Raw genomic sequence first — 18,371 nt, forward strand, 5'->3', positions numbered from 1 at the left:
GCTCGTCGATCAGTCTGGTTAGGACTAGCCACCAAACAGGACAAGAAGCGACTGCAGCGGACAGTAAGAACTGCAGGAAGAATCACTGGTGCTCCCCTGCCTACTCTCCAGGACATCAAAGCAGGTAAAGAAAATCCCCACTGACCACTCATCGGACACAACCTCATTCAGCTTGTAGCACCTGTCTGGCAGGTGGAGCTCTTTCTGTCAAAACCACCAGACACCAGAAGAGTTTTTCATACTTACGGATACATAGATGTTATCCTTGTTACTGTATACAATGGACACACTAACACTTAACTACAACATGCCCAATCAAAAACACACACACACAGCACATTAAGTACACAAGTAATTGTGTTGGAACTGCCACACACACTGCACCTGGGCCTGCCTTCTTTAGGCAATTCTTACATTGTTGCAGTTTTCCCTTTTTCCTTGTATGATATTCATCACTTTCATATTGTCTTTATTGTTACTCCTTGAACGTGTCCTTGAGAGCAACCATTGAGCAGCAAAAGCAAATTCGTGTACGTGTTATCACACTTGGCCAATAAATCTGATTCTGATTTAGCCTCAAGTTCAGTATACTATAGTTTAAATAGGCCATTCTGACTAATATTTACACAAATTTCAAGATACTGCTTTTTGTATAAACATACAAAGTCTTTTTTGTTAACTTATGTAACTTGATGTTTGAACTATTTGCACTAGTACTCATTTTGAATATTTTGAACGAGAATTTAGTGATTGTTTATTACATTTAGTACCAGAAAATACATGTTCTAAGCTTCAAAAGGTCTGTCATATTTTGTATGAACAACATGCATAAATGACTTTTTTGTTCAAATATTGTGATTACAATTGTAATAATGCAAAATTGTTTATGTTTCTAGAACTCATTTTATCAATAGTACAGTGTGAATGGTTTTACTTTGAGCTATACATTATGTAAGAAAACAGAGTAGCACAAAAAACTAAATCAAACAGACGTTTCGTTTATAAATGTGTGAGACATCATAAAAGGAGATTTTCTCAAGTATCCAGCTCCAGTGCTTTCCATGATTTAGCTGCATTTCTCTTATACTGCTCCAACTCCTGAAACACAGATGCAGAAAGAGAGTGAAGTAGGATGAAAAGGTAGAAGCAAATGCTAAAATGCAGGAATGCCTTCAAACTCCTCATAACTGTAGCTATGGTTTTGTTCTTCATCAGACATAAGCGGGCATTAACATCATTTTTAAAACACCGGCAAGATATGGGACGTTTAGGCGACTACTCCAGTTCACACAGTGCAGCTGACGGACTGTGAACATTCTTTCTGGCTTTATTTTGAGTGAAGGAGATGGGCTAGTTTCTTCACTTTTTCTGGATTTTGGAAAGGTCTTACAGACCAGCACTATGTAATAGAGATTCTACTTAAAAGTTAAAAGCTCATTTCAGATTTTGGATGCATAAAATGCAGTAATAATTTTCACATACATTTAAGCTGTAAAGAGGTTAATTTTGTGATACTTGGCATTAAACACTGGTCTGCCAAAAATTAAAAGAAGGGCCACACACTTTTTTCATTGGACTACTTTACCTTTGATTATGGCAAACATTTGCCATGGCACTGTTCAGATTAGTTTATGCAATGTCACAATTTCCATCCACAATTAAATTAATATTTCATTAAGAACTTGTATTGATGATAGAAGACTCAGACCACTATGTAAAGTCTTCTCCAGCACATCCCAAAAAGTCCCAGTGGGGTTAAGATGACCACTCAATATGTAAAACTAATGTCTTATGCTCCCTGAACCACTCTTTCATAATTTGAGCTTGATGAATTCCAGTATTTTGATCTTGAAATATGCTCATGTCACCATGGAAGAAAAAATAAAATTAATAAAAACCTGTTACCACATTAATCACTGAACTAATTATCCAGGAGTAGACTCTTACCTATTTGCTTATTTAAAGCCGGGTAGTAAACTTTATTTGGCCAGGCAATGTATGATAAGGTAAGGTAAATTGGCGGGGCCTTAAAGGTAAAATGTTTTAATTATATCTTACTGTACATTTTTCACTTAAACTCTGGAAAGAGGTCCCAAATATTTGGGTGTACTAATTTAGTTTTTTTACATTATTTTGGATCTTATAATTAAGATAACAAAACAAAATATAAAGTGGACAGATTTTAATACAGAAGCTACGTGTAAACAAACTCATTTTGTGTATCCACTTAGACAAACCAGTCTGTCCTGACATGCAATCAAGCTTCTACAAACCTTTTTTGCCTTTACCTTTTTACAAACCAGGTAGAATGAACTTTTAACCTATTTCTCTGATGGCTACCCAAAGCAAATACAGCATGTGATGTGCCATCCAACGGCCGAGCAAGACGAGCAATATCAGGTGAGAGATAGTCAGCGATAACAGCGCTGACTGATATGTTTGACTCCAGTGGGTTACTGCAGTTCAAGTAGTGGGGCAGGCTGACAAGTAGAGTAATCATCTCTGAGTTTATAACCTCATCATACATAAAGTGAGTAATAAGACTATGATAGAAATGTGACTGCATACAGGTTACTGAAGGTTATTCTGGAACATTACCCTGGTTTAAAACAGGGTTGGAGCAGAGTGCACAACACTGTCTTGAGCATCTATAAAGATATATCTATATATCCATCTATCTATATCTATATATAGATTTTTTCCCCCTATCAACATATTATTCACTGCACATTCAGCTAGTACAAAAGTTCCATCACCAGAGGACCAAAAATGGTCAAGAACTGTATAATAAAGTTATAGTAAAGTAATGACAATTGTATGGGTGCAAAACATAAAGAAAAAAATATTATCTGTCTCCAGACAATCAAGTCTGTGCTGTTTCAACAAAAGGGGATGCAAACATACTGAATCAACCGTGTGAACTCTATTTAGGATGTGTTACCTGGTCTTTCTGGGCTCTCATTGCATCAATTTGCAGCTCACTGTACTGTGGGTCTTTGGCTGGATCCTTTAGTTCCCTTTGCTCACTGGTGTTCTGCAAAGATTAAGTTGGTTAAATGTCTGTAATTACATAAAAAGTACAGAAAATGATGGAAGATGGAAAACGATAGATGTCTGTGTTGATTTAATTGTGCATATTTATTTAGAAAACAGTTTTTCATAAATATACACACTTAACATTTTTTAAAACGATTGTTCAGCTTGAGAGTACTAATTTCCTATAAAAATTATTTGATGAAAAAAAAAAATCGATTTTGATAAAAGCAAATAATTTAACACTGACTAAATTACCTCTTCGGGAAAGACACGCTCATAGACTTTCTTCCATAGGTCCTTTGGGTTTTTGGCATGCAGGGAACTTATGTCTATGTCAGCAATAGGAGGGGAACCTACAGCATAAGCATAATTTTAAATACTATAAATATATAGATACAGCCTGTTCACAACAACTAATCAAAGTGGCTCTACATCAAGTGTTTTTCATTTTATACAGCACAGTCAAGATAAAATTAAAATACATTATTATAATTTTTTTTTTTAAACACTTTGAATCAAGATTCAAAGAACTTCTTTGAATCTTGAATTACTATCTTTGGCCACTGAGCACTGCTGTTCTCACCTATTTGGCTGAAAGAGTCAGAACCTGCTGGAATGATGAGGGGCTTGGTTGAGTCACAGGAAACAGTTTTGCTGATGACAAAATAAAGTAAAAAAATAAATAGTGGAAAAACTACACAAAATCATTATTGCATCATTAAACAACAATAAATGTTACATCTGTGTTACAGAATGAAGATGGTGAAATACATCATCTCTATTTAATCCATTTGGAGCTGTCACTTGAACATTGTGTGTTAAATGGAACTGGGGAATGTACAGAATGCTGGTAATATTGCTATTACAAATTCTGACTGTTGTCCAGTACTTTTCTGTGTACAATGTTGAATGATCATCCTCACCCTCTGTCCAGACCAAAAGCCAAGTGAGAGAAGAAGTGAGATGTTTTTGACATTAGACTCTCCGACTTAACACTGGTGAACTGATGAAAAATGTAAGCACAGAAATAGAAAGAAAAAAAATTGAAATAAGATTTAATCATCACTGAAAGCAAACAGGGAAGAAATATTACAAAACTAATATGCACCAAGTTGTAATTAAATTTTATGCTGAAAAGTTAAAATAACTGTAATTAATTATTCTATGTTAACTGTATGGTGAAAGTACTTACAATAAGTGAGGCTGCGTAGTAGTGGGCAATAAAACGCAGTGTTTTACTCACAACTTTCTTCTTATCAGAGTCAAATTCCTGCAACACATATAGAAAAACCCTCACTACTGTAACATTTGAAAAACTGTGATGCCTAAAAACATATTAAGTTCTATGCATCAGAAGTTAGTCGGGAGGGAGTGAAATTGATGTGGATCAAATGTTTTGGGTTTTTTTTGGGTCAACGTGTGACTAGTTTGTTGGCAGTATAAGCTGAAGAGTCTGTTTTACCTGAAATTTGTCATACTTGCTCCCAATGATGAGCAGAGGAACAGGAAAGGGACTAATCAGTTCTCTGTCCTGTTGACAAAGTCACAGTTACAATGACATCTTATAATGGCAGCACACCAGAAACCCAACCACACCAACAAAAAAAGCTTTAAACATCCATTTTCAAGTTTATCTAGGAACCGAGGTTTAATTTCGCAAACAACTAGATTTGGTGAACTACCATGTCGTTAATATGTTTGGCAAGTATATAATGAGTCCTACGGGATAATCTTTAGGCAGGATACGTGCTGCTGAGTGCACCAGTGTCTGGTGTTTAGCGCCTCCTTTGGCCCTTTCTATTTGTTGTGCCTGTGAAGAAACGTTCTTCAACTGCGCCTGTGTTGCCTGCAGCAGTTTTTCCATGGTTTCCCACAGGGCATTGGGTATAGACAAGTCCAGAATGAGGATGACTGAGAGAGACCTTGGAAACAAGGATACAGTTCTTCTAAAGAGGCATGATATAGTAATTAAGCTCTTGCTACAGCAGTGAGGTTCAGACCGAGGAAAGACAATAACTTTAATTTTAACCTCAAGGCACTGCTGCTGAAACCATGATTTTAAATATACAATATTGTAGCTATTTTAATGCAAGTGTAGCACCTACAATAGTCTACGGAGACAACAAAACCTCAGTAATGTGTGTAACCAACCCACCTGATGCTGACAGGAGTGATGGGGATCTGGACCAAGTCTGACAAAGAGGTCCCTCCTCCCAATTCCCATATGTGGGCTATGTCCTTGGGCTGAAGTGAAACTATCAGTTTGACCATCTCATGACAAACTGCATTATGGAAAATTGTAAACATATTCTACATTTCTGCAACAATTCACTATCAATAGCAGGGTTACATAACTTTAATTAAAATGTACATGGTTAAGTTTATCAAAACTTATCAGCTTTGTCTCTTTAATTGTCCTTACTGTGCTGTGTCCTCTGGCTCGTCTGCCAAAGGTGTACTCCAGCGCCAGAGTTGGCTTGGGTGGTTCATCTCTGATGGATAAAGAAAAACAATTCAAACCAAAAGATCCACTTAGTTGCCTCCTGTGCTTTGAACCTAATCCAACTCAAAAGTTACTTTATCAGTTCTATTCTCTGAGAAAAACCATGGGTTCAAAGCTTTGACAGCTAGTGATCTTGAAGCACATATTATCAACCTGTACTCCCACGTGTTCAGAATTAAACTTCCATGTTCAAAGTATTACTGTTTAATTGCCATGTCTATTTTTTTTTTGATAGCGTTATAACGTAACACAGCGTCTAAAGACAGTTAAAGGCAACATGGATCCAATCATGAGGCTAATGCTACTTCTTTTGAGGGGACTCATTTTGATTACCTAGATCACACTCACCTGTCGAGGCATCTGAGGAGAATGGACGTTTTTCCCTGAAAAGAGCAAAGGGGAGCTTAAATTAACGCACGTAGTTAGCGAACCAAAACGCAGCCGCGTCTCTATATGAAAGCAGCCAATGTAGGCTGCAGTCAGGCGGTAAACGTACACCAGCCTTGCTGCCCATTAGCAACACGCTCCTCTCGTTGACTGTCTCTCCTTCCCCTCCGCCTTCGGCTTCCCGACTCTGGACCTCCGCCGCAGCATGCTCCCATAACGTGTCTGAGCTAACGAATACCAGACAAAACGGACGCGTTGTTAAAGGGGTGTTATTTCTACGATATTCTGTTTATGAGGAAAATCCGCATACTCACTGTAATTTTGGCATCATCTTAGAAGTATAACAAAAAAGCTGTCAAAACCATCGACAAGCTAAACCAAAGGCATAAGCGTTACCAGAGCAACGGCTCATTTCGATGACGAAATCATTATTCCTCATAATAAGCATTATGGGAAACGTAGTACCTTCTTCTTCTTTTGGAAGTTTTTATGGCAGCCGGCGTCCCATCTGTTGTATTGCTGCCATCTTCCGTTTTCACCCTCTCCCTACATATCCTATATATTATATTCTAGCAATCAGGCCTGTTTATAAAACATATGAATAAAGCCCCTCTACATTGGTTATTAGGTTCGGGGGCCACCAGGCTTGGCCCTGCCCAGCCACCACGGGCAACCTTGGTGCCAGTCCCGAACCCTGCAAAAATGGGAGTGCTGCGGCAGGAAGGGCATCGGGTGTAAAAACATAACCCAAATGAATATGTTCCGCTGTGGCGACCCTTGAGAGGACAGCCCGAAAGCCATTGACATTGGTTATGTGGTAAACCGATGCTCTTATGCAGAGCCACCAGGCCCCCTTAATTTACTACCTGTATAAAGTTTCAATCTAAATCTTCAACTAAAAAGTTGAAATTAGTATATAACATTGTTATACTTTGCTTGCAAATTGCTTATTTATTAAAGCAATTAAATAACTCTTGAACATTTGCTGTAAAGAATTCCTCTGGATACACCATCTGCAAAATTCAGGGGTCATAGACTGATTACATTAAAGAATTCTCAGTATGGTTGTTAGTCATTGTGGGTCTCATTAAAAGAAATATACGTCTGTATTTGCCAAACTGGCTTCTAGTTTATCATTTATTGAACTGTCTGTTCCATGTGAAACAAGTCTTTAAATACACATCATTAAAAATATTTTTCATTTTCAAGTCCCTTAACACCTTAGTTACAGACGCATGTCACACTGTGGCAAATACAAATAATCAATAAAACAAAATGTCATTTCCGATTCTAGTACATCCGTATAGCTTATACAGCCTTGCATTAGTAATACTAAATAAAAAGACCCAGTCCTTTTCTAAACCATTGACTACATTGTGATAGATCATCTTTAGTGGTTTGAACCACAAATGAAATTCAGGCGAAACCTCAGTCGCAATATAAGGAAACATTTTCCAGTAGCAGTAACGTGTTTAGTTTAGGATCTGAAGTTCTTAGGCAGAGCCAGAAAACCTCCAACATATATGACAACATTTAAATTACATGAGATGAAGTACTCTAGCATATATGTACAGTACAGATCTTTTTGAAATGGAAATGCTGAAATCTTTGGTGAGTGAAAAACAGGCACAACTTCATGTAGCCAGGACTTGTTTTTCATCAAGAAATTCTGAACAGTTTGAAATGTGGTTTTGGATAATTCCATTAAATTCTACATAGATTGGAAACTTTATAAGGATAAATGTGTCATCATACAGTCTGTCATGGCTTTTTCCTTGGCTGGTCGCAAAAAGGTACGTTTTCTAAAAGAAGACTCTCTCTGGGTCGCAGCACTGTGACAGTGAAAGAAGAACAACTTAGTAAGTACAGATAATTAGGAAAAATTATTAAAATGCAATAAGTTAAGATCAATGCTTTATATTCTTTTCATACAAACTACTTTCTGGCATGGTAGCACCATTTTAAGAAGAATAGAAAACATACACAGCGTATTTTCTCCTTTATGTTCCACTTGTAACACAGACTCTCGAAGAACAGTTTCTACATCTGAGCCCATTTTGATCATCTGTAAAAGGAAAAACATAATGACTTTTATTATACTGGAGACGTGCACAGATTATGAGAAGGGGGCTCTGGAGGCATAAGTACAATCTGCCCCTTTAAACTACCGCTCCTGATTCATGTCTTTTTGGACATTTGTGTCATTATGTGCCTTAACTTTAATTATTTGGTCACATCAAAAATGCTGTATAAATCCCTCTCAAAGCTGCGACGGGCAATACAACTCAGTTTTATTGTCATATAACGGTCACATAAAGACTGGTTTGGCTGTTTTAGTGTATTTTAGGAATCTATCAATGTTAACAATCAAATAGTTTGTTAAGTTTCCTGCATGCTAACTGTAGTGTCCTCTGAGTAGCTGAATCATGGAGGAACAAAAATATAGAAACTATAACTCTGCTAGTTTTCAATGATTTGGACTTCTTAACAAAAACTGGCATGTATAGGGTTCTTTTACCTCCCAGGCCTCTGCACTGGAGACATATTCTGTAATCTTTCCATGACTCCAAAAGCAGTGATGATAGAGTGTAGTGGGATATTCACATACATACTTCAATGCAAAACTGGTAAATTAATTAACGATATGCAGACCATAAACAAGTCATTATATTTCTGTTTGTTTAAAATGTTTAAAAACGAAGAATAGCAGATTACGAAATCCGCAACGTACCCGTTTGATGTTTTCTTCCGATGTTTCATTTTTGTTTTTCCGGAACTCCTCATTGATCTTTAATCTTGCAGCTTGTGGAAGAAAGCACATTTTATACTGAAGAGCATATATTTATCTCCTGTTTGTTGTTTCTACTGGGGGCATTAGGACAAACCAGGCACATAACATACCTGTCAATGCTTTGTTGTCTTCTTTGAATACAGCCATCCTCGTTCTGTGTAGGGCTTTAAACACGCCTAGGACCTGCACGTTACACAATTTCAAGTTTAGTTTATATTTGACAGCTTTATAAACACGAATTGATGCAATGTACTGTTTGACGACCTTTGGAAAACTAAGACAAACGAGTGTTTAGCGATTGAATTTGCATTTATGAATTTCTAATGTAGTCAACAATATGATAACATTAAAAATATCTAAGTGAAGTAAAAATAATATTTATTTCTAAGGAGCAAAATGGTAATTTTCTAACATAATTTTAGCATTCCCACCTTCAGCCGAGCGTCCATGTTGACTTATTTTGCTCACTTCCGGTGCAGAAGATAACCAATCAGCGCATAGCTTTTTATATCCAATGAGCCTTCGCTGTCGTTGTATAGAGCCAAAAGCAGCGCACACGGGCGGTTTCGCTGCGCCAACATGGCTGATGAAACGGCAAAAGCGCAGGCTGCCCGGCCGGGCGGGGACACAATATTTGGGAAAATCGTACGCAAAGAGATTCCTGCTAAGTTTATCTATGAGGATGATCTGGTATGCCTTCCAATTTTTATATGTGGGTGCAATTAGGCAATGCTGTCAAAGACAGTGTGTCTTACAAGTTCCTCTATGTTAGCTCCTCGTTAGCTTCGCGGAAATTGCAACTAACGTCATAGTGCTGCAGTTAAGGAATATTTATCTAGAAATATGTGTTACATGTAAGCTTAAAGCTGGGTTTAATCAAACTAATACTGTCTTGCAGTAGTACAACACAGATTACAATATATAGAAAGGATAGAATACTATAGTATAGAAAATGCATCAAAGAGGCTGTTAAAGACAATTTAACGGTTCCTATGTATGGATTTAGTTGAAAGTAACTGCACGTTACACTAGCTACCACTTGGCATCTGCAGACACTTTCCTCTCCACCAAAATATGACAAAGTCCATTTGGCCACGTTTGCCTCTTTTTGGTTACTGTTAGTAATCCACCCACTGCATGCACATAGGTAATTTTGAAGTAAAATTATGCAAAACATACAAAAACTTTTAGTGTTTTTTTTTTCAGTAGTTTGCTATTATTTTGCCAGGAACACTTTTACCATTTTGTTTTCATCTAGGCTTCCTCCCACTACATGCACAACCTTCAGTCTCTTATGGTAATATTATGCACTATGGCCCAATGATGTAAGTTTACACGTGACCTGCTTTTTTCATACATTATGACAAAATCAGGCTCCTTTAATTTGGATCTTCTTATGCAGTTAGCACAAGCACTAGTTTATTAATTGTGCATTAGCTGCAGTTTATTGTCTATATTTTGAATGTAGGTAAAGAGTTTTTTTAATACATCCATGGTCTTTAGTTTACTTTATGGGTAGTAAAGCTTTACTGTTTCACTAATTGTTGTTAAATAACTAGGATCATGTCAAAAATCAGTGCCCGATTCAATATTACAGTGTACTTAATTTACCTGCCTGTATTTACTTTTTTTTGTTTTCTTTTTCAGTGTGTAGCCTTCCCTGATGTTTCTCCTCAAGCTCCCACTCACATCCTTGTTGTCCCAAAAAAGCCAATTGTTCAACTGTCCCAAGCAGAGGAAGGTGATGCTGCAGTAAGTATGATTGTATTACCCTGTTTGCTTAATAAACTACAAATTACTTACTCCTGATGATTTTAGTGATTTGTTTCTATGATTAACCACTAGATGGAACCCTTTGCAGTTGTTTAATGCGGGACAATGCTGTATCTGAACATTGCATTTTAATCAAGGAATTGTATGCTTTTGTTCTAAAATTCACTTAATGTACCTTATTTTTAATTTCTCCTTGATAAATTCTCATTCTGTCTTTTTAGTTGTTGGGCCACTTGTTGCTAGTTGCAAAGAAGTGTGCTCAAGATGCAGGCCTGTCTAAAGGCTACAGGATTGTCATCAATGATGGGCCCGATGGAGGCCAGTCTGTCTACCATATTCATGTCCACATCCTTGGTGGACGCATGATGGGATGGCCCCCTGGCTAACCTGTTTCCTCGCACAGACCACTCTGTAATAAGTATCTACATCTGCTGTCTGATCAACTAAAACAGTTTGTCAAGTCAAATTAGTCTACATAAAACCTGGAAATACATCAGTGGTAATAAAATGCACTTCACAACAACAGAGAGACATGTTTGTCTTTTTTCCCCACCCCCACTTTAAATAGCTTTGGATCCTGTGCAGTCAGCTGACACTGTAATGCACACAGACATCTACATTTATATAAATGTAATAAAACTTTAACACTCTTTGCAGTTTATGATTGACATTGTTCCTTGTGTGAAAATTTATATCAGTTGAGAATGCAAATGTTTAGGTTCAGCCACACACAAATGGGTAGCTGAGTCATTTACGTTTTCTGCCTGGAGAGAAGACACGTGTACTTAGTGAGATATATAGAAATGTAGTAATATATAAAGAATAAATCCTTTGTGTAAAATGACACTGACATAAGCTTTCTTCCAAGTTGGGAAAAAATAAATACATGTTCATATTCTTTCAGTAGTGCTGACACTGTGAAAAGCACAGGTTTTTCATTTTGAGGGGTAAATTCCATGGAAATACTGGTGAACACATACTGTGGACAAAATGGCCTTTCCGTTCAAAATAGGCTTTTATGTGTCTGCCTGGATTTGAAAGTTCAGTGCATAGTCACATGAATTCAGACAAGTGAATGGCTCTGTTTATTAACAGTAAGAAACAATGCAGATAATCGAACAAATATAAAATACATATAACATCCACAAAATAATAAACAAAAATAAATAAAATGATGCAGATTTCTTTACAAAATAAACAGGAAAAGCATAACAAAAAACACTGATCAGATGAGACGTAGAATTTAAAAAATAAACATGTACCTAGCATTCACAGTCCCTAAAAATTCTGATAAAATGGGGGAATAATACAACAGTAAGAGGCTTTATTTGTACAGACATGAAATTTCCAGAGAAACAAAGCAGTCACTTCTGATTTCATACTGATCTCATTCTTTGTCCAAACCGGTGACATTCGAAGTGGCCTCACTGCTTCTTCACTATATCTGTATGAAAGCACACCACAATCTAATGTGCAAAATAAGAGAAATGTTTTAGACAACTAATTTTTTTCTCTGTAATCAATGCCCTTATGTGGTCATAATGGGCACTTTGAGGCATTGACTAACATTGTACAGTACAGTATAGAGAAGGAAATTAAGATGTAATCTGGTACCTAAACTCACTATTGAAAGAGTATCTAAGTACTAATTGAAGTTATCTTACTCTAGAACACAGACTAGAAGCTGAACAAAGATTCAGAAAATTGTTATTCTAAAAAAGTAAATAGAAAAGCAGCAAAATCAGTGAGAAAGAACTATAACTATATAACCTGTCTGCAGTTCTACAATATCACTGCGCTGGAACCCCCCTCCCCCTTGGTGGAAGCAGAACAATACACCTTCTGTATGTACACTGATATGAAGCTGTAGTACAAACAAACTTTTTAAAATAAATGTGGAGCTAACTTTCAAAGATCATTTCTACTCACGGACATTCATCATATTTAAAGCCACAGAAGACCTTCTTGTAAGTTGTTTATGTCCTTTTAAACAAGACATTAGGAAAAAATAAAAACAATTCTAGCAGATTTCACATGTTCAGGTATTGTATGTACTTTAGCTCACAATGGTTGGTGACATAAAAAAAGTTTTTTATTTTGTTTGGTAACTCAAAGCATTTAGAAGTATAATATCTATAATAGCACTATCTAAATATAAAATATTTAGCTTTAAGTTTTTATTTTTTTACTCATCATTGCAAATTTAAAAAATACATTGTCTAACCAGAATAAGTAGAAAAAACCAATTGGAAATAATAGGACACTTGAGTGGATGTACTGTAGCAAAAAGCTCTAAGGGCATTAATTGTCATAGGCCATGTCACATGTTCCAAATATGATATGATTAAATTTGTGTTTCATCACAATACAAGTTTTTAGAATCTTTGATTTGTTGACATTTGGAGAGAATAGGTAAACTACAAGGAAGTTGAGCTCCATCAAAATAATACAATATGCAATACAAACTGCAATATCAGTTTTTATGCAACACCCTAATTTCAGAGTGGGTGTACTGTTCGAGAATGATAACGTGAACTTTGGTAGATGATTATTCTTACTTAAAATGGGGGGTGAAGGGTGAAGGAAATGTTGGTTACCACAGAGATTAGCAGGCACAACACATCTCAGTCAGTTTGAGAGAGAGTTCACGGGACGGACAGTTAAAATACATCAAAACTTCTGCTATTCAGCTTAATTTGTGATCTGTTTCAGGCCTAGAGCATTTCACTTTTGACTGTATTTTATCAGGGTGGTTACTTAAGGCTGCTGAAATATTCTTTGCACTAAACAGGAGCTAATATATTATTGCAATTTGTTGCTTTATCATAGTGTAAGTAAAAAAAAAACTTTGCAAGTGTTATTTTACAATGCATTCTGTTTGTCTTAAAGTACTGTATAAGTCTTAGAAGTCGTCTTGTATTTTAGAAAATGGGGCGTATACTGCTACCATCAAGAATGTTATTTAAGGCATGTCCTTAGTGTAGGCAGAGTCCAGACACATGGAGAGGGCAAGAGGAGAAGAGAGATTTAAGAAAGAAGATGATGTAGATCTGTCCACTGAGAACGCCGCCAGGTGGCATTTAAATTGTTAGGAAGCCATGTTGTCCTGTCAGTATGAAGAGTTGAAGTAAGCTGAAAACCTCATAATATCCAAATCGTGCATGGGTCAGTTTCTGTTCCATCTGAAATGCATCAGTAAAGATTTAGCCTGTGAAGTCCAAAGGATATCTGAAGCACTTCATTTCCAACTGCATGGTAAAACATACCTAAATTACGTTGATATTAAACTCATAATAAACTGGTGTAATCAAAAAAATGGCAACTTTTCTTTAAAGAAATGTTCAAATGTTTCTACACCTGTTTTTTCTCAAAAGCACCTGCCCTCTAATCTAGATTTATGTTTATTCACATAATCCTCATTTCAAGAAAATTTTGTTCATTTCTGTGCGATGGTCTCCTCTCCATTTGGCCTCATGCGGTTGAAGGGTAGTCCTCCAACGCCTGGTAATCCCACCCCCACACTGGGGTTTCGTACAGTCTCCTCTGTGCTGGCAGAACCCGCTTGAACCCTGGAGGAGACTGTTGAACTTCCAGGGCCAGGAAGGATCGCAGGCAACAATTCTTTGGCTGGGGGCACAGACCCAGGTGTGGTGCCAGAGGGGGAACTTGGTTTGGCAGTTTGAGGCTTGGTAGGTGTGGTGGGGCTGGTCAGGCCAAGGCTCGCCAGAGCATCCAGAGTCCCATCTGGATCTACCATCACATTAATCACTGAAACAGAAACAGGGAAATAAATCAATGGCTGCTACTAAAAGACTTTTATTTCACTTTGTCTGTTGCTTGTTTAGCATGAATATTTGATAACATAAATCTACATACAGAAGACCGCTAAACTTGTCAATATCATAAAAATGTCAAATCTTATCTGTTTGTTACAAGCATATTTAATTTAACCCAAAATCTAGGACTGAAGCCATTTAATAAAAAACTAAAATCTTATGCGACTAAAGAAATGCCATTAAAAAACAAAAAAACAAAAAAGAACTGCCAAAAGTATGTAAACCACTGATATCTGCCTTTATTTTTGGTGACAGATTTAATCTTCCTAGATATGGATGACTTTAACAGTTATGTTTTCTTTGGGTTTACAAACTTGACATTCATAGTGCCCACTATATATTTCACCTACCATACACCTTTTATGCCCACTCAGCCCTGTGTCAGCAAACTTTCACCACTGCTTCACAGCTGGTGCTATGCAGTCACTCTGGTGGTCCTGGCCAGGTCCACACTAAACATGCTGAACCCAATTTAATCTAACTAAATGTACTGCTAAATGTGCTTCCTGTCATCTTCAACTGTGTTTCATCTTATGCTGGCCTTTTGATTTATTAGTTTCTCTACCTGGTTGCCCTTTGAGAATGTTTCCTCTCTCATGTTTATGCAGTCTCACACTCTACTGTAGTTTTTTATTGGTTCAGGAAGTCCTTTGCTATATGGCTGCTGGATGTTGACCAACAGTGTACTCAGTGTTGTTGTGTTAAGGGCTTTCAAAAAAGAATGTTTTATACAGCCCAATCCTCTTAAATTTCTGAGAGCGACAGACTTTATTGACAGACAGTGTAAAACTTGTGGATTAACAATATAGTATTGGGGAATGTGTAAAAACATACCTCAGCCCTTATCTGAGTTGTTGTCACCACTTTTTTGCTTTGACTTTTTGATACTCTGACATAAAGGGATCCTGTGATCAAAAATACTGACAACTGTATACATATCAGAGAAGGTGAAATTTGTCATAAGATGAGGTGTACATGTGTTACTTTACCTTGAAGCTGCTTCTCAACTCTCTTCAGTTCAAGCAGAATTGAGGAAATCTCCTGCATGTTAGAAAAACAATCAAACAAAAAATAATTAACTTCCAATGTCACTACACTTCTCCCAATCCCAAATATTGTTCAGACATATTTACCTTATTGGAGGTTTTCAGAAGTGGTATGTCACTCTCTGAACGCAATTTATTCTCAATTTCATCCCAGTTCCTGTCCTTATCCTTAAACAGAATTCTGAAGTAAAAAAAAAAACATAATCATTCACACTATCTTTTTGCTATCTTGAGGGTATATACACACAAATTACACTGTGACATATAAATTGGAAATAATATTACAAAGTTGAATAACCTGATTTTTCCTGCTGTTTTGTCAACAGAGTGTCTGATCTTAGTAGACAGCTGAGAGACTGAATTCAGCAGCAGGCTGTCCAACACCGCCTAAATATACAGAGGTCAAATAATTATCAGTGATATATAACATCCTAAAAGGGTTGGCAAATGTTTTTACGAAAGCCCCCAATATAGGATATTTTCCTCTAACCTCCTCTCTGTTCCATGTGCGTCTCCTCAGAGCTCGGGGCTCCAGACTGTCGGGAGCACGAGGACGGAGTTCCACCAGCTTACCATTGATCTCTGGTGCCTTATTGGTTGAAATCACAGGTGGGATCTTCCTGAAGTTGAGGCTCTCATCGAAAACGCGATCCACCAACTGGGCAAAGAGGGAAAGATGTTAAGGGCAGCAAAAACAAGAAAAAAATAATTTCCTTCCAGTGTAATTGGAGATTTATTTATAGAATTAGGAAAAAATATGTGAGAAATGGAATGGAATTACTTCTCTCCAGTCTAAGCATGTACAAGGTTTAACAGTCCAACATGAAAAAGTCAGAATTTAGTACTACAGTACTGAAATAGGTAAATCAAAGTAATTGAATGGAAGTGGACGTGGACGTGGAAGAAATTCATTAAAGCTACTAGAGTAACGTTTTTGTTGCACAAATACAATGGCAAAGGCGCAGAGGAAACACACAGTAAGGAAATGTTAGAAGAAGAAGAACAGGCACCTTTCTCATGCTCTCCTGTATGTCCGGCTGCATGGCATGTGCAGGGCCTACCTCTTCCCGGGTGTCAATAGCTGATCCCGGGGTGGTGGCGGCGGTGCTGACGGTAGTGCTGGGTGCTGTACCAGATGAGCTGACTGAGTCGATCTCACCAGCCACATCGTGGATCTCACGAGCTAGGATGGCCAAGTCCTTAGCCAGGTCCTGGCTGATCCTGCGCACACAGGGGAATAACCTGTTAACCATCAGACAGGGTTCTTTAGGAATCGGAATTGACATCTATGTGACCACATGCAACCTGCAGTATATGCACTATAGCCTATAATCACACATACATCAACATTAAAGTTAAGCCATTAAAGACAGCTGTTACTAAACATTATGTTTCAATATCACAGTGAAATATTACATAGATTTTTAAAAAATTTAATTCTTCAGATGAATACCTGGCTATTTCCTCACTGTGTGCCGTCCAGTCCCTGATGTACTCCTCTTGCTCTTTCATGCGATGTTTAATCCCAACTCCACCTGGACCCGTCACCATGGTAGAGCCGGTGCTTGAGGACGTGCCGAGCCTTGAGCTGCGGTGAGGGGTGAGATTATGAGGCCGTACAGTTGAGCGTCCTCCGTGCTTTGAAGAATTCCGGTTTGAGCCAAACTCTTCCTCTGATGTGGAGCCGTACTCTGGCGGCAGACGTCTCCATCTGCTGCTGCTGGAGACTGCAATTGTAATGGAAGGGGAATATAATTGTTTAGTCAATATTACTGTACTTCAATACATTACAACATTAGTTATTCATAAAATTAATAACAGAGCTTGTGAACATGAGATGTTTTGTTTATGAGGTATTCCCCAGCCAATCATGCTTTGATCTGATAAATAATAAATATAATTAGTAATTCTGTATTTCTGGGCTGCACATATTGTTTTTAATGAGACTGAAATTGAGATGCTATCCCTAAACTAAAATAAAAATTGGGACAATGAATATGAAAGATGATGGTGGTTAGTCCAAGCATGTTAATTTATTTTCATTGTCTTTGTTAAATTATTGTTCTTGGGAGTCAGCAGGAATGTTTTTGCAATAGTAAAATCACACTTAAAACATCAGAAACAGCAGCAGCAACAAAAAACAAACAAACAAAAAACTCTAATAATCAATAAATAAAACTACACACTTGAGTTCATCTGAAAGCTTCCCTCTCAGGCAGCCAAAACACAGCATCCAATAAAGCCAGAAATTTTAAAATACTTCAAAATGATCACATACTGTACCAGCATTAATGTGGCTGCACAATGACGAGACACCACTATGCTCTACCAGTTTCTTGTGTATAACATTTATCAAAGTAATGGTGTTTGAGAAAATCTCTCCAGAATGTGGAGCACTGCTCCAAAACCATGTGCTTACAGGTTTTGCAGTTTGTGCTCCATTTTTTGAAATATAAATATAGTGTGGGTAGAGCATTTAGGTCTTCATCTTAGCCTTACATGATGGATTTAAGGGAAGAGATATGGGGTTGACACTGAAACACATGCTAGAGCTGGGTCATTGTACTCACGGACATTAATAAAACTACACTGATACATTTACATCTGAACATTTTCAAACCAATTAAACTTTTTTCCCAAAAATTCTGTAATATGTAAAAAAAAAGACATTGCCTTTTCATTTATTCCTAAAACCATTTTTACCATTTGGATTTTGCCAAACAAATTATACTTTTAAATGAGCTTATAGGTGGCTTCTATTGCTGTGACCCAGGTCTGACACACACAAAAAAACCACACAAACACACAATCCTAAGAAAGCTCTACAGTTTTGGTACAGTACCCAAAAGCTCCTCCTCTCCTTCACCACCCTCAGGTTCAGGCAGAGAGCTCTCTGGATGATGAAAACCAATGCATGAGTACGTCAACACAGTGAAAATGTTACCAGACAAATGTTTAGACACTGACACAAATTGTGTTATGCAATGGCGTAGACTTTT

At 37.3% G+C, this 18,371-nt stretch overlaps 4 protein-coding genes across 6 annotated transcripts in view; 1 reads left to right on the forward strand and 3 right to left on the reverse strand.

Moving 5' to 3' along the window:
* Positions 1-741: 741 nt before the first annotated feature.
* dync2li1 (dynein, cytoplasmic 2, light intermediate chain 1) lies at positions 742-6,385 on the reverse strand. Of its 2 annotated transcripts, XM_067515516.1 has the most exons (13): positions 6,241-6,385; positions 6,036-6,153; positions 5,888-5,922; positions 5,459-5,528; positions 5,192-5,280; positions 4,760-4,958; positions 4,499-4,567; positions 4,229-4,306; positions 3,960-4,039; positions 3,620-3,690; positions 3,292-3,389; positions 2,942-3,034; positions 742-1,098 (listed from the first exon to the last, which is right to left on the reverse strand). In XM_067515516.1, exons 1-13 carry the CDS (start codon positions 6,255-6,257, stop codon positions 1,036-1,038), a joined length of 1,080 nt encoding a protein of 359 aa, XP_067371617.1. In that variant the 5' UTR covers positions 6,258-6,385; the 3' UTR covers positions 742-1,035. The 2 variants fall into 2 exon arrangements, with proteins under 2 accessions (XP_067371617.1, XP_067371627.1); XM_067515526.1 differs by lacking the exons at positions 6,036-6,153; positions 6,241-6,385 and having other exon boundaries at positions 5,192-5,318; positions 5,888-5,928.
* Positions 6,386-7,045: 660 nt separating this feature from the next.
* Positions 7,046-9,283, reverse strand: lyrm7 (LYR motif containing 7). 2 transcript variants are annotated; one of them, XM_067515555.1, is made up of 5 exons: positions 9,149-9,283; positions 8,828-8,900; positions 8,658-8,728; positions 7,910-7,991; positions 7,046-7,758 (listed from the first exon to the last, which is right to left on the reverse strand). In XM_067515555.1, the coding sequence occupies exons 1-5, from the start codon at positions 9,164-9,166 to the stop codon at positions 7,688-7,690; spliced, it is 315 nt and encodes a 104-aa protein (XP_067371656.1). In that variant the 5' UTR covers positions 9,167-9,283; the 3' UTR covers positions 7,046-7,687. The 2 variants fall into 2 exon arrangements, with proteins under 2 accessions (XP_067371656.1, XP_067371664.1); XM_067515563.1 differs by having other exon boundaries at positions 9,130-9,153.
* Positions 9,246-11,017, forward strand: hint1 (histidine triad nucleotide binding protein 1). The gene is made up of 3 exons (XM_067515540.1): positions 9,246-9,407; positions 10,365-10,469; positions 10,712-11,017. The coding sequence occupies exons 1-3, from the start codon at positions 9,297-9,299 to the stop codon at positions 10,874-10,876; spliced, it is 381 nt and encodes a 126-aa protein (XP_067371641.1). The 5' UTR covers positions 9,246-9,296; the 3' UTR covers positions 10,877-11,017.
* Positions 11,018-11,552: 535 nt separating this feature from the next.
* The window catches only part of cep170aa (centrosomal protein 170Aa), a 42,281-nt gene continuing 35,462 nt past the window's right edge, over positions 11,553-18,371 (reverse strand). The window contains exons 16-23 of the mRNA XM_067515577.1: positions 18,215-18,265; positions 16,826-17,099; positions 16,383-16,593; positions 15,863-16,030; positions 15,671-15,759; positions 15,460-15,553; positions 15,316-15,367; positions 11,553-14,258 (exon numbers count right to left, since the gene is read on the reverse strand). Coding sequence (XP_067371678.1) covers positions 13,927-14,258; positions 15,316-15,367; positions 15,460-15,553; positions 15,671-15,759; positions 15,863-16,030; positions 16,383-16,593; positions 16,826-17,099; positions 18,215-18,265 — 1,271 coding nt within the window. The 3' untranslated portion in view covers positions 11,553-13,926. The remainder of the gene's footprint in view (positions 14,259-15,315; positions 15,368-15,459; positions 15,554-15,670; positions 15,760-15,862; positions 16,031-16,382; positions 16,594-16,825; positions 17,100-18,214; positions 18,266-18,371) is intronic.

Source organism: Channa argus, chromosome 1, assembly GCF_033026475.1.
Source record: "Channa argus isolate prfri chromosome 1, Channa argus male v1.0, whole genome shotgun sequence".
NCBI classification, from domain to species: domain Eukaryota; kingdom Metazoa; phylum Chordata; class Actinopteri; order Anabantiformes; family Channidae; genus Channa; species Channa argus.

What these genes read in the sequence shown, in the direction of transcription:
- lyrm7 (XM_067515555.1), bottom strand. An exon ending in AGACAACAAAGCATTGACAG is followed by an intron (nt 8,729 to 8,827) that starts GTATGTTATGTG and finishes TTCTTCCACAAG; the next exon opens with CTGCAAGATTAAAGATCAAT. An exon ending in CGGAAGAAAACATCAAACGG is followed by an intron (nt 7,992 to 8,657) that starts GTACGTTGCGGA and finishes TTCCTTTTACAG; the next exon opens with ATGATCAAAATGGGCTCAGA.
- dync2li1 (XM_067515516.1), bottom strand. An exon ending in CTCCTCAGATGCCTCGACAG is followed by an intron (nt 5,529 to 5,887) that starts GTGAGTGTGATC and finishes TTTATCCATCAG; the next exon opens with AGATGAACCACCCAAGCCAA. An exon ending in ATCACTCCTGTCAGCATCAG is followed by an intron (nt 4,959 to 5,191) that starts GTGGGTTGGTTA and finishes CTTGTTTCCAAG; the next exon opens with GTCTCTCTCAGTCATCCTCA.
- hint1 (XM_067515540.1), top strand. Translation starts at nt 9,297, where the DNA reads ATGGCTGATGAAACGGCAAAAGCGCAGGCTGCCCGGCCGGGCGGGGAC. An exon ending in TTATCTATGAGGATGATCTG is followed by an intron (nt 9,408 to 10,364) that starts GTATGCCTTCCA and finishes TTTCTTTTTCAG; the next exon opens with TGTGTAGCCTTCCCTGATGT. An exon ending in CAGAGGAAGGTGATGCTGCA is followed by an intron (nt 10,470 to 10,711) that starts GTAAGTATGATT and finishes CTGTCTTTTTAG; the next exon opens with TTGTTGGGCCACTTGTTGCT.